Source organism: Chlorocebus sabaeus, chromosome 17 (genome assembly GCF_047675955.1).
Source record: "Chlorocebus sabaeus isolate Y175 chromosome 17, mChlSab1.0.hap1, whole genome shotgun sequence".
In the NCBI taxonomy this organism is placed as follows: domain Eukaryota; kingdom Metazoa; phylum Chordata; class Mammalia; order Primates; family Cercopithecidae; genus Chlorocebus; species Chlorocebus sabaeus.
This window is the reverse complement of record NC_132920.1, coordinates 31,616,414-31,629,812: the sequence shown is the minus strand read 5'-3', so window position 1 is coordinate 31,629,812 and position 13,399 is coordinate 31,616,414. Positions and strand designations below refer to the sequence as shown.

The following is a 13,399-nucleotide window of genomic DNA, read 5'->3' as shown; positions in this document are numbered from 1 at the left end:
TCTATTTAAAGAGTAAACATCTATGGTATAAAATTATGCACATATAATATTAGACACAGAGTAATGCATAACAGTGTGACGGGGCGAGGGGACCTCAAGGTGACAAGAAAGCTGGTCCGGAGTCATCACCAAGATACTCACAAAGCTTACCTATGATAACCTAATTACTACACATGTAATAAATTAAAATATATTAAAACGTAAGAAAATAGGACAGGCACGGTGGCTCATGCTTGTAATCCCAGCACTTTGGGAGGCTGAAGCAGGTGCATCACCTGAGGTCAGAAGTTTGAGACTAGGCTGGCCAATTTGGCGAAACCCCGTCTCTACAAAAAATACAAAAATTAGCTGAGTGTGGTGGTGCCTGTCTGTAATCCCAGCTATTTGGGAGGCTGAGGTATGAGAACTGCTTGAATCTGGGAGGCAAAGGTTGCAGTGAGCTGAGATCAAGTCAGTGAACTGCAGTCTGGGTGACAGAGTGAGACTCCGTCTCAAAAAAAAAAAAAAACCAAAAAAACAAAACACACACACACACACCAGAAATAATGATACCGATTAATATGGCACTGTTAAGGGCCCCACAACCCTGTACTGGACTGAACGAAGGATGAACGTGGGAATAAAGATAAAAGAGTATATTTGGAACAAGGGGTCGGGGGCTCCTTGCTTCTCGTGAACAAGGGCTCTCTGATCTTCCATAGCCCTTCGTATTTATTGGTATAGGAGATAGCGAGAAGAGGGGTGGAAGAAGTCAGCTGCTGGGTCCAGAGTAGGCTTGCAAGACTGCATTCCTCCAACAATAGGCTCTAGATGACCCAGTAGATAACCTCAATGAGCACCATGGAGTGATTGTCCTCAGCAAACCTTCTGTCCGCAGGAGGCAGGAGCAGTCCTGAGTTTGCCCACATCCTGCATTCATGATAAGCGGTTTGCTGTTTGATCATATAGCCTCCAAAGGAATGTTGAGTTGGTCATGATCTCTTTGCTGCTCTCTATATGGCAGAGATGCAAACACCTCATATCCACTAACACTTTGCAGCATCCAACAACAATAAATAAGTGCTGATATTTTCTCTGTTTCATAGGTCAGGAAACAGAGGGAAAGTGCTGGTGAGATCCAGGCAGGGAGTTGAATCCCGGCCGCCTGTCTGTAGAGTCTAGGCACCCTCAGTGGAGCCAGTGGACCCAGGAGCTGACATCAGAGGCTGAAATCCGAGCTGTGTGGCATCCCTGTGGTCTCCCGTCCCAACCGGGTGTTGATCCAGGGTCTGCAGGCTCACGAGCTCTGGAGAAAAGAGGGAAACGGGTAAATGCTCCACTGGGTGCAGTGTTCTGTTTATTCCCTGAGGACTTTTCTCTCTTCTCCAAAACCAGATTCACCCTTTCTCTGAGGGAAGATGAGGCCCCCACTTTTTTCTTCCTCCCTCCCTGCTTTTCCCAGCTCCTGCCAGTTCCCCCCCATCACTCCATCAACATCAGCCCCTGCCCTTGCCCACCACCCATCGTACACGGAGTGAAAGGGCCACAAGACTAAAGGACAAGACCCAAGAGGGAACCCAGCACCTTCCCCTCCTCTCAGACCTGACCAGTCCTGTTACAGCGAGAGGCCTCCCCAAAGAGAGGCCCTGACCCTCGCTCTCAGTCCCCAGGCCCTGCTCTCCTGCAGAGGCACCTGCACACCAGCGCAGGCTCTGCCCATTGTGGGCTCTGCCCTCTATCTGCAGCTCAGTGCTCCTCCCCTCCCAGCCCTGAGCAGACAGCTCCTAACTGGGAACCCCATCAGGAAGGCTGGGGGGCCCAGCAGGCCCAGCATGGAAAGATGTGGCTGCCAGAGGATCTGCACCTGACGTGACCCTGGGAACCCCACCTTGCTCGAGAAGGCCTGGCCTCTCCTGACCCTCAGCACCCACCGAGGCCTGTGACCTGCTCTTGAGTCATCACTGCTCCTGCCTGGGCCACTTACCCCTGGAAACGCAGCTCCACCCTAGGGCTGCTGCTTGGTGAGGCTGCGAGGCCTTCCTGCTCTGTCCCTAGCAGGGATTCCACCTAGGCCACTGCCCTTGCAACCTACAAGGCATTTTCTCCATGTGGAGTAGCGGAGTCCCCTTAGCCTGAGGCTGCCTCTGCCCACCCTCTGCACCTGGGAACTGCCACTGCCACGGCCACCATCTCCCACAGATTCTCCTGGAGAGGGGGCTCCAAATTTGAGTTCCTGTTTTATTTAATATGCTTTACAACAGCAGTATTAGAGGAAATCCTATTAAGATTATAGAGCTGAAATTATGAACATTTTTATTGGACATCAACATTGAAAGCAGGAATTTTGAGCAACTGGCACGTGAATTTCATACCCTTTTCCTGGCCAAAAGCCCAGTGACCTACGAGGAAACCATTCCTGCCCACAGGGAAGCAGAACCGACAATTCCTCTACGGGAGACACCACAGGTGAGAGCAGGAGCGACCACAGACCTGCACTGCCCCTGCTGTGGGTGCCTCCTGGATGGGGCCCTCTTGCTGTAGGGCAGGGCATGAATCTTCCCATCTGCTCAGGCCTGAGGGGCCAACTGATAGTACAATTAGGTTCAAGGATGAGAAACCAGCGCCCCTACTGCCAGACACACAGAAGTGGGGAAATGACAGAGACTCAGGTCTCCTGGACACCCCAGCCTCTCATTGTCCCCTGCATGGCCTGTTTTTGCAGAAACACAAAACTTCCTGCTGTCTCTTTTCATCTCCCATCAAACAACCTGACTGGGGGGGAAAAGATTCTGACCGTCCCTTACTCCAAATTTACCAGGCAGTGACTACCTTAAGAAAGCGAAATTGGCTCAGGGAGGGCAAGGTGAGGCCACAGAGCACAGAACAAAGCCCCCAAAAGATGGCGCCTGGGGACTGTGTCCCTCAGGGACTGGAGAACAAAACACTCGGAGGTGGGATGAAAACAGGGACCACAGCTGCCCTGATGAGGGGCTGGGCCCCACTCCTCAAATGGTCCAGGAACATCTGCTTATCTACTCATCCATGTCATCTGCAAGGAAACTCTAGGAGGCCAGGTGGTGGGAACCTGGAAAGTGCCTCCTGGAGGAGGCACACAGGGGAGGCACTGACTCTCCTTGGATTCTTCTCCAGTTTCTGGCCCTCCCCAGATCACAGCTGCCTTTACTATTTGCTCCCTCTGAGGCCATGATCATCCATCAGCATGGGATTCCCAACTCACCCCACCTGGACGCACCCTCGTGAGCCTGAGAGACAGAGAGGCCGGGACGGGGACAGAGCAGGCGCTGCAGCCCTCCCTGCTGCCCACTCCACCTGCAGCAGGAGGAGGCCACAGCTGGACGTTCGAGGGCCTTTCCCCAGTCCTGGCTTGGGAAGGACTTATGGGTGTAGATGGGAATGTGGCTCCCATTCCCCTCCCAAATACCCCAACTTCCACCCCCTATTCCAGCCTTGTCACCTACATCCTATCAGGAGCAATGAGGGGACCCTGCTGCCCAGAGAGGAGCCTTGTCATCTCCAGAAACTGCCTCCTTTTCTCACCTGGATCCTCTGCCGCTGATGTTTTCTTCTTCTTGCAACAATGGACACAGATAATAATAAATGCCGTAACAACAACAGCAACAGCAACAGCAACAAGAACATATAGAAGGGTTCGCCTTTCACTCTGAAGCACCGGCGGCTTCCCTGAAAAAAGGGACTTGTTATACACTGGGCAGAGAACTACAGCCGTCCCTGTTGTCCCTACCCTGGCCTGACCCTCTCCAGGGTCACCCCAGGCTCACCAGAGGGCACAGGGTGAGTGCTGTGATTCCCGCTGTGTTCCATGTAGCAGGCGAACCTCCGCTCCTCGCCTTGGCGAATCCTGGTGGCCACCCAGGTCTGGTAGGTTCCATTCCAATCAGGCAGGACATCCCCCCACTGCTGGGCGTCGTGGCTCAAAGATACTCCATCCCGACGCCAGGTCAGTGTGATATTCCCGGGATAGAAGCCGGAAGCCCTGCATGTCACGGTGATGTTGCCCTCTGAGGCCTCGCCGTGGGTGACGTTCACCATGGGGGGCACTGGAGAAGAAAGGGCAGAGCCAGTGAAGCCCTGCTCCCCACAAAGGGAGATGCGAGGAACAGGTCTGCTCCTCTCCACTGTTCCCACTCTGGCTGAATCCCTCACAGATCCCGGACCTTCTGTAAGTCTGTCCTCAACCTGTGGCCAAATTACTCCAGGCTAGCAGGAGGATGGGCCTTGGGACTGTGGCCTCAGGCTCTGGGATCCCCACATTGATGCTGAGGAGAGGGATGTCAAGGTGGACTCCTGGGTCGTGGGGCCAGGAGGGAACTCTCCAGGATGGGCAGGCTGGGAGGCAGAGGGGGCAGCCCTGGCCCTGAGGGCTTCCTCTCCTGCCTAACTCTCACCCCAGGCTGAGGCTTCTGTCGCAGGGCCCGCCGCTTTCCCAGATTACAACACTGGATGGTTCAGTCCCTGACCCACTGTCTTTATCCAGTGTCTCTAACGATAGAGGAAAATCAGGACACAATATGCCAACAGGAAATGCTTGCATCCATAGCACAGGAAGGGTTTCCCTGGACAGAGTTGGGAGGTGGAGGCAACTCTAGCAGAATTGGAGGGAGAGGAGAGCCCCTGGCCAGGATTGGTACCTGTTCTCCTGACGGCCACCCCGGATTCTAGATATCGCCGTAGTTTCTTCAGGCAGTCTGCCCGCATAGCGCGATAGTGTGTCTTAGTCTTCATGGTATCTTCCTCCCAGAAATTCATAGCCAAGGTCTGAGCTCTGGAGGACTGGGCCACTGTCCATTTCTGAGTCTCCAGGTTTAGGGAGAGGAAGCGCTCGCCATCGTAGTAGAAATGCCAGAAGCACCCGGTGCTGTTGTCTTCATAGATCTCACAGATCTTAATCTTCTGGAGGGAATGCAAACCTGCCCCCACCCAGCAGTGACTTCTCCATTCCCGAAACCGTCACCTTTCCACTCAGGTGAGGAACTCAGCCCAGCAGGGACACCTCCCTGGCCCTCCTCCATGCCTCCCTGTGTGGGCTGAGTGCCGGCTCACCACCCTGCTGAGCTCCCCTGACCTACTCCTCACCCCCACCCCCAGCCAGAACCAGCAGGAAGAGACGGCTCCTGCTCTCTGCCTCAAACACTCCTGGAGAAGGCCTCCCATTACTCTTGCCCCTGCCCGCACTCACCTCCTTTCTGGCCCTCAATATGAGTCAGGGTCCTCCTGAGGTCCTGCGCATTCTCTGTCAAGTCCTCGGTCTCTTGGTCTCCCAGGACTGCTTCTGCCCACTGTCCCTGGGGCCTTGCCCTGCGCATCTCCCTGTCATAGCGCACGAAGAGCTGACCATCTAGATGTCCCTCAGCGAGAAACTCTGACTGCACAGATCCATCCCGGGACAGCACCGTGACGTTGTAACGAAGACTGTGGAGCTCTGGGGAAGAGGAAATCACAGATGAAACTTCTTCCTGGAAGTAATTTCACATCGATGTTTAACACACAGCTCTGCTGTCCCAAGCTTCCTGAGGAGGCAGGAAATGCACACGGGCAAAGGGACAAGAACGAGGATTTCAGATACAAGGAAAACTGTGAGGGTGGGAGGACAGAGGAGGGGACTGACGAACAGAAGAAGGGGGAATGGAGATGGCAAACTTGTAGGCCAGGTGCCAGGACTGGGTGGCCACAAGCCCCCTAAGGGAATAGGGGCCATGGGGTGAGGCTGCCCTGAAGGGGCAAGGGAAGGCAGTAGTGGAAGGAAGGTCTTGCCAGAGGGGATGGTGGGAATGGGAAGGGACTCAGGCTCAGGGCGACCCATGTCCAGTGTGGCTGTGGTGCACAGGTGAGGGTGAGATGGAGGCAAGGGGAGCTGCCTCGAGAAAAGACTCATCATGGGCATGGCGGGGACAAGGGAGGGGGTGGTCATGAGGCACAAGAGGTAGGAAGGTTGTAGCCCCAGGGAAGCTTATAGTGGGGTCAGTATCCCAGAGGGGAGCAATGGTGTGGGCTTGGGTCCAAAGTGGAGGAGTGGCATGACAAGGCCCCAGGACAGCAATTGGACCAGCTAGTGTCCACTGGGGTGAGCAGGTGACAGGTCTCAAAGAGTCAGTCCATCTTTTCAGCAAATAGTGTTGGGGGCACTGGATGTTCAAATAAAATAAAATTGGACCCTTAATTTGTACTATATACAAAAATTAACTCAAAATGAATCAAAGACCTAAACTCTATACTCAAGAACTAAAACTTAAAAATATCTTAGAAAAAAACATTGGGGATAATTTTCATGACACGCGATTTGACAGTGCTTTCATGGATATGACGCCAAGGCACAGATAGAATAGAAAGAACTGACAAACTGGACTCATGAAAAATCAAAACATCTGTGCATCAAAGGGCACAATCAGAGTGAAAAAGCAATCAACCTCTGAAATGAAATAAATATTGCAAGTCATATATCTGATAAGATATTAGCTTCCAGAAGGCCAGGCGTGGTGGCTCACGCCTGTAATCCCAGCACTTTGGGAGGCCGAGGCAGGCGGATCACGAGGTCAGGAGATCAAGACCATACTGGCTAACATGGTGAAATTCCGTCTCTACTAAGAAAAAAAAAAAATACAAAAAAAGTAGCCGGGCATGGTGGTGGGCACCTGTAGTCTCAGCTACTTCGGAGGCCGAGGCAGGAGAATGGCGTGAACCGAGGAGGCGGAGTTTGCAGTGAGTTGAGATGGTGCCACTGCACTCCAGCCTGGGTGACAGAGGGAGACTCTGTCTCAGAAAAAAAAAAAAAAATTAGCCGGGCATGGTGGCAGGAGCCTGTAGTCCCAGCTACTAGGGAGGCTGAGGCAGGAGAATGGCATGAACCTGGAAGGCAGAGCTTGTAGTGAGCAGAGATCGTGCCACACCACTGCACTCCAGCCTGGGTGACAGAGCAAGACTCTGTCTCAAAAAAAAAAAAAAAAAAAAAACACCAAGAAATTAGTTTTCAGAATATACAGAATATTAAAAAGTCTGATAAAAACAACAAAACAGTCAACCCACTCAAAAATGGGCAAAGTAGCCATGAGAAGCTATGTGGGGGAGAAAAATGGGCAAAATACTTGAATGGCCAATTCTTCAAAGAAAATATACAAATGATCAATAAACACACAAAAAGATGCTCAATATCAGTAGTCACTAGGAAAATGCAAATCAAAACCACAATGAGATAATGAGATACTACCTCAAACCAATCAGGATGGCTATTATCTCTCACACACACACACACACACACACACACACACACAAATAGCAAGTTTGGCAAGAAGGTAGAGAAACTGAAGCCCCTGTATGCTGCTTTTGGAAATATAAAATGGCACACCTGCAATGGAAAACACTATGGTGATGCCTCTCAATATTAAAACATGAAATACTGTATGATCCAACAATTCTATTTCTGGATATATACCCAAAAGAAATACCCAAAAGAAATAAATATAAACCCAAGAGAAATGAAATATTTGCCAATATCCAAAAGGCAGAAATAATCCAAGTGTCCACTGTCTGAGGAATGGATAACCAAGACGTGGTACATACATATCATGAGTATTATTCATCATTAAAAGGAATGAAATTCTGACCCATACTACAACCTGGATGAACCTCAAAATATTATAAGTGAAATAAGCCAGAAACAAAAAGACAAACATTACATGATTCTACTTAAATGAGGTACCTAGAGTGTCAAATTCACAGAAACAAAAAGTAGAATGCTGGTTACCAGGGGCCAGAGGTAGCGAGGAATGCGGAGTTACCGATTAATGGGTACAGAGTTTTGGGTTGCACAAAAATGTGAATGTAGCTAATGCCACCGAGTATACACTTAAAAGTGGTTAAAACAGTAAAATTTATGTAATGTATACTTTACCACAATTAAACATTTAAAGAACAAGAAATACCAGTCCTATTCAAATTGTTCTGAAAAATAGAGGAGGAAGGAATACTTCCAAACTCATTTTACAAAGCCAGGAATATCCTGATACCAAAACCAGGCAAAGACACATCAAAAAAAGAAAACTACAGGCCTATATCCCTGGTGAACACTGAGGCAAATATTGTCAATGAAATACTAGCAAACCAAATTCAACAATATATTAACAAGATCATTCTTCATGATCAAGTGGAATGTATTCCAAGTATGCATCTACAAATTAATCAATGTAGTACATCATATCAACAGAATAAAGGACAAAAGCCATATCACCATTTCAACTGATACTGAAAAAGCATGATAAATTTAACATCCCTTCATGATAAAAACTCTAAAAATACTGAGTATACAATGAAAAGACCTCAATATAATAACAGTCATATATGACAAACTCATAGCTAGTAACATACTGAATGGGGGAAAACTGAGAGCCTTTTCTCTAAGATCTGGAACAAGACAAGGATGACTACTTTCACTACAGTTATTCAACACAATACTGCAAGTCCTAGCTAGAGCAATCAGACAGAAGGAAATAAAGGGCATCAAAATTGGAAAAGAAGAAGTCAGATTATCCTTGTTTGTACATCATGTGGTCTGATATTTGGAAAAACCTAAAGACTCCACCAAAAACCTAATAGAACTGAAGAACAAATTCAGTAAAGTTGCAGGATACAACATCAACATGAAGAATCAGTAGCATTTCTATGTGCTAACAGCAAATAATCTGAAAAAGAAATCAAGAAACTAATCCCATTTAGCTACAAATAAAATAAAATACCTAGGAATAAACTGTGGGGAAAAGAAAGAGATTAGCCTGTTACTGTGTCTATATAGAAAGAAGTAGACATAAGAGACTCCATTTTGTTCTGTATTTGAGATGCTGTTAATCTGTGATCCTACCCGCAACCTTATCCTTGCAAGAGACATGTGCTGTGGTGACTCAAGGTTTAATGGATTTGGGGCTGTGCAGGATGTGTCTTTGTTAAACAAATGCCTGAAGGCAGCTTGCTGGTTAAAAGTCATCACCATTCTCTTAATTTCAACTACCCAGGGACACGGTACACGGCCAAAGGTCGCAGGGACCTCTGCCTAGGAAAGCTAGGTATTGTCCAAGGTTTCTCCCCATGTGATAGGCTGAAACAATGCTGCTAAAAGGTTTATGGAGATGTTTGCATATGCATCTCAAGGCACAGCATTTTCCTTTAAACTTATTCACGTCACAGAGATTTTTGTTCTTATGTCTTACTGCTGATTTCCTCCCTACAATGATCCTATTGTCCTGCCACTCCCTTATCTTTAAGATGGTAAAGATAATTATAAATAAATACTAAGGGAACTCAGAGACGGGTGTCGGTGTGGGTCCTCTGTAAGCTGAGCGCGGTCCCTTGGGCCCCGCTTTTCTTTCTCTATACTTTGTCTCTGTGTCTTATTTCTGGTGTGGAGGGGCAGGCCACCCCTTCAATAAACTTAACTGAAGAAGTGAAAGATCTCTCCAATAAAAACCATAAAACACTGATGCGGAGCCGGGTGCAGTGGCTCAAGCCTGTAATCCCAGCACTTTGGGAGGCCGAGATGGGCGGATCACGAAGTCAGGAGATCGAGACCATCCTGGCTAACACGGTGAAACCCCGTCTCTACTAAAAAAAAAAAATACAAAAAACTAGCCGGGCGCGGTGGCGGGTGCCTGTAGTCCCAGGTACTTGGGAGGCTGAGGCAGGAGAATGGCGTGAACCCGGGAGATGGAGCTTGCAGTGAGCTGAGATCCGGCCACTGCACTCCAGCCTGGGCAACAGAGCGAGACTCTGTCTCAGAAAAAACAAACAAACAAACAAAACAAAACAAAACACTGATGCAAAAAACTGAAGAGGACACAATAAAATGGAAAAGGCATTCCATGTTCATGGACTGGAAGAATCAATTTTTTTTTTTTTTTTTTTCTGAGACGGAGTTTTGCTCCCGTTGCCTGGACTGGAGTGCAATGGCGCGATCTCAACTCACCGAGACCTCTGCCTCCTGGGTTCAAGCGGTTCTCCTGCCTCAGCTTTCCTGAGTAGCTGGGATTACAGGCATATGCTACCACGCTCGGCTAATTTTGTATGTTTAGTAGAGGCGGGTTTTCTCCATGTTGATCAGGCTGGTCTTGAACTCTCGACCTCAAGTGATCTACCCGCCTCGGCCCCCCAAAGTGCTGGGATTACAAGCGTGAGCCACTGCGCCCAGCCAGAAGAATCAATTTTGTTAAAATATCCATCCTACCCAAAGCAATCTATAAATTCAATGCAATTCCTATCAAAACACCAATGACATTCTTCACAGAAATAGAAAAACAATTCTAAAATGTATATGGAATCACAAAAAACCCAGAATAGATAAAGCTACCCTGAGCAAAAAGAACAAAACTAGAGGAATCACATTATTTGACTTCAAATTATACTACAGAGCTACAGTAATCAAAACAGCATGGTAGTGGCATAAAAACAGACACACAGACCAATGAAACAGAATAGAGAACCCAGAAACAAATCCATACATCTACAGTGAACTCATTTCTAACAAAGTTACCCATAACACATACTGGGCAAAGGAGAGTCTCTTCAATAAATGGTTCTGGGGAAACTGGATATCCACATGCAGAAGAATGAAACTGGACCCTATCTCTCACCATATACAAAAATCAAATCAAAAAGGATTAAAGACGTAAATCTATGACCTCAAACTATGAAACTATAGTATCTAATAATCCAATTTAAAAATAAGCAAAAGATCTGAATAATCATTTCTCAAAAGAAGACATACAAATGGCAAACAGGTATATGAAAAAGTCCTCAACATCATGTGTCATCAGATGAAGGCAAATCAAATCATCCCACCCTTATCCAGAAGACAGGCAATAAGGAATGCTGGCGAGGATGTAGCAAAAGGGAACCCTTGTACACTGTTGGTGGGAATGTAAACTAGTACGACCACTATGGGAAACAATGTGGAGGTTCTTCCAAAAACTAAAAATATAATAGAACTGTCATATGCTCCACACTCCCACTGTTAGGCATATACCCAAAAGAAAGGAAATCGGTGTATTAAACAGTTGCCTACATTTCCATGTTTATTGCAGCACTATTCAAAACAGCCAAGATCTGCAAGCAACCTAAGTGTCCATCAACAGACGAATGAAGAAAGAAAATGTGGTGTACGTGTGTACGTGGAGTACTATTCAACCATAGTGTCATTTGCAAAGAACTGGAGGTCATTATGTGAAGTGAAATAAGCCAGGCCCAGACAGACAAACTTTGCATGTTCTCACTTATTTGTGAGAGCCAAAAATTAAAACAGTTGATCTCATGGGGAGAGGCAATAGAATGATGATTACCAGAGGCTTAGAAGGGTAGTGGGGAGTGGGGGAGTGGGATGGTTAATGGGTACAAAAATATAGTTAGAATGAATAAGATCTAGTAGATAGCACAGCAGGGTGGGTACAGTCAACAATAATTTATTGTACATTTAAAAATAACTGAAAGAGCATAATGGGTTTGTAGCACAAAGAAAGGATAAATGCTTGTTGTGATAGATACTGCATTTACCCTGATGTGATTATTACATATTGTAGGCCTGTGTTAAAATATCCCAGGTACCCCATAAATAAATACATATATATCTACTACATACCCAAACAAAAGTTAAAAATTAAAAACAAAGTAGCCGGGCGCGGTGGCTCAAGCCTGTAATCCCAGCACTTTGGGAGGCCGAGACGGGCGGATCACGAGGTCAGGAGATCGAGACCATCCTGGCTAACGCGGTGAAACCCCGTCTCTACTAAAAAATACAAAAAACTAGCCGGGCGAGGTGGCAGGCGCCTGTAGTCCCAGCTACTAGGGAGGCTGAGGCAGGAGAATAGCGTAAACCCGGGAGGCGGAGCTTGCAGTGAGCTGAGATCCGGCCACTGCACTCCAGCCCGGGCGACAGAGTAAGACTCCGTCTCAAAAAAAAAAAATAAATAAATAAAATAAAATAAAAACAAAGTAAGGGGTGGGAGTGCTGGCCAGACAGAGAAAACCAAGGTAAAGGGAGAGATTCTCAGCCTGAGGAAGGGCCTGCCAAAAGGAGTAGTGCTGGAGGGGGAACAGTGGCACCCCAAGAGCAGGCAAAACAGATTTTAGATATGTGGTGTAGGGAGTGAGAGCCCACTGGGGTCAAGGAACCAAAAGAAAAGAATGGGCCGGGCGCGGTGGCTCAAGCCTGTAATCCCAGCACTTAGGGAGGCCGAGACGGGTGGATCACAAGGTCAGGAGATCGAGACCATCCTGGCTAACACGGTGAGACCCCGTCTCTACTAAAAATACAAAAAACTAGCCGGGCGAGGTGGCGGGCGCCTGTAGTCCCAGCTACTCCGGAGGCTGAGGCAGGAGAATGGCGTGAACCCGGGAGGCGGAGCTTGCAGTGAGCTGAGATCCGGCCACTGCACTCCAGCCCGGGCTACAGAGCAAGACTCCGTCTCAAAAAAAAAAAAAAAAAAAAAAAAAAAAAAAAAAAAAAAAAGAAAAGAATGAAGGTCAAGGAGCAGTTGGCCCAACAGCCTGTTTTAGGTCTGGGTTGGGGAGGGGAGATGGGCAGAGCAAGAACTTGAGGGCGGCATGACCATGGGGCAGGAGTGACTGTGGGAGAACTTGAGGTAGGGTGAGGATAGGAGGGGAGGGTGGGACTTGGGAAAGATGAGAACTTGCTGAGGACCCAAGGCAGCTGGGCAAGAAGTGGGAGCAGTGCAAGGTCCCAAGGTGGAGAGGGGCGGAGGGACCCGGGAGGGATGGTTCAGCACCTGTGGGCTGGAGGGTGGGGTCCTCAAGAGGGTGAGGCTGAGGATGAAGAAGTGGGGAAAGGGGCCACCGTGAGGCAGAGTCCAGAGCAGGCACCTGCACTAGAGAGGAGGGGGCATTTGCACTGCCCTGTGCCCTGCCTAAGGCCCAACTGCCATTAGCACCAGCGCACCCCTTGGGTGGTCTGGAGGGGAGTGGGATGGAGGGAAGACCCCCAGAAAAAAGGCAGCACCAGAAAGTTAGGGTCAGGGACAGTTGGGAGTAGGAGGCATAGGGGCAGCACTGGGTGAAGGCTGCTTGTAGGAAAGGCCCATAAAGGAGGCAGGAGGGACCTTCGGTGGCGGGGGCAGGGGATGAGGGCAGAGGACACCCCAGAAATGGATCAGAGAACAGCACACAGGAAGGGGTAGCAGGGAGCTGGGAAGGCAACAGCACCCAGCGGGCCTTGAGATGGGCAGGGAGGAGGTAGGAGGGAATCTGGTGTCCTTAGATCATTGGTCATTAGTAGGAGTGGGATGCGAGAGAGGAGAGGACTCCCGGAAGCCGGAGTCAAGGGGAAAATGAGCTGGGGATGAGAGAAGTCGCAGGAAGAATCCTCTGTCCGGAGCCTGCAGACTCCAAA

General features: G+C 48.5%; 1 protein-coding gene across 3 annotated transcripts in view; it reads right to left on the bottom strand.

The window, feature by feature from the left end:
• Positions 1–13,399, bottom strand: part of LOC140708860 (MHC class I polypeptide-related sequence B-like) — a 17,579-nt gene continuing 4,180 nt past the window's right edge. For all 3 annotated transcript variants that reach the window (XM_073005861.1, XM_073005860.1, XM_073005862.1), the window contains 5 exons: positions 5,198–5,440; positions 4,650–4,928; positions 3,780–4,058; positions 3,538–3,681; positions 1–1,285 (listed from right to left, as the gene is read on the bottom strand). In XM_073005861.1, the coding sequence (XP_072861962.1) occupies positions 1,158–1,285; positions 3,538–3,681; positions 3,780–4,058; positions 4,650–4,928; positions 5,198–5,324 (957 nt within the window). In that variant the 5' untranslated portion in view covers positions 5,325–5,440 and the 3' untranslated portion in view covers positions 1–1,157. The remainder of the gene's footprint in view (positions 1,286–3,537; positions 3,682–3,779; positions 4,059–4,649; positions 4,929–5,197; positions 5,441–13,399) is intronic.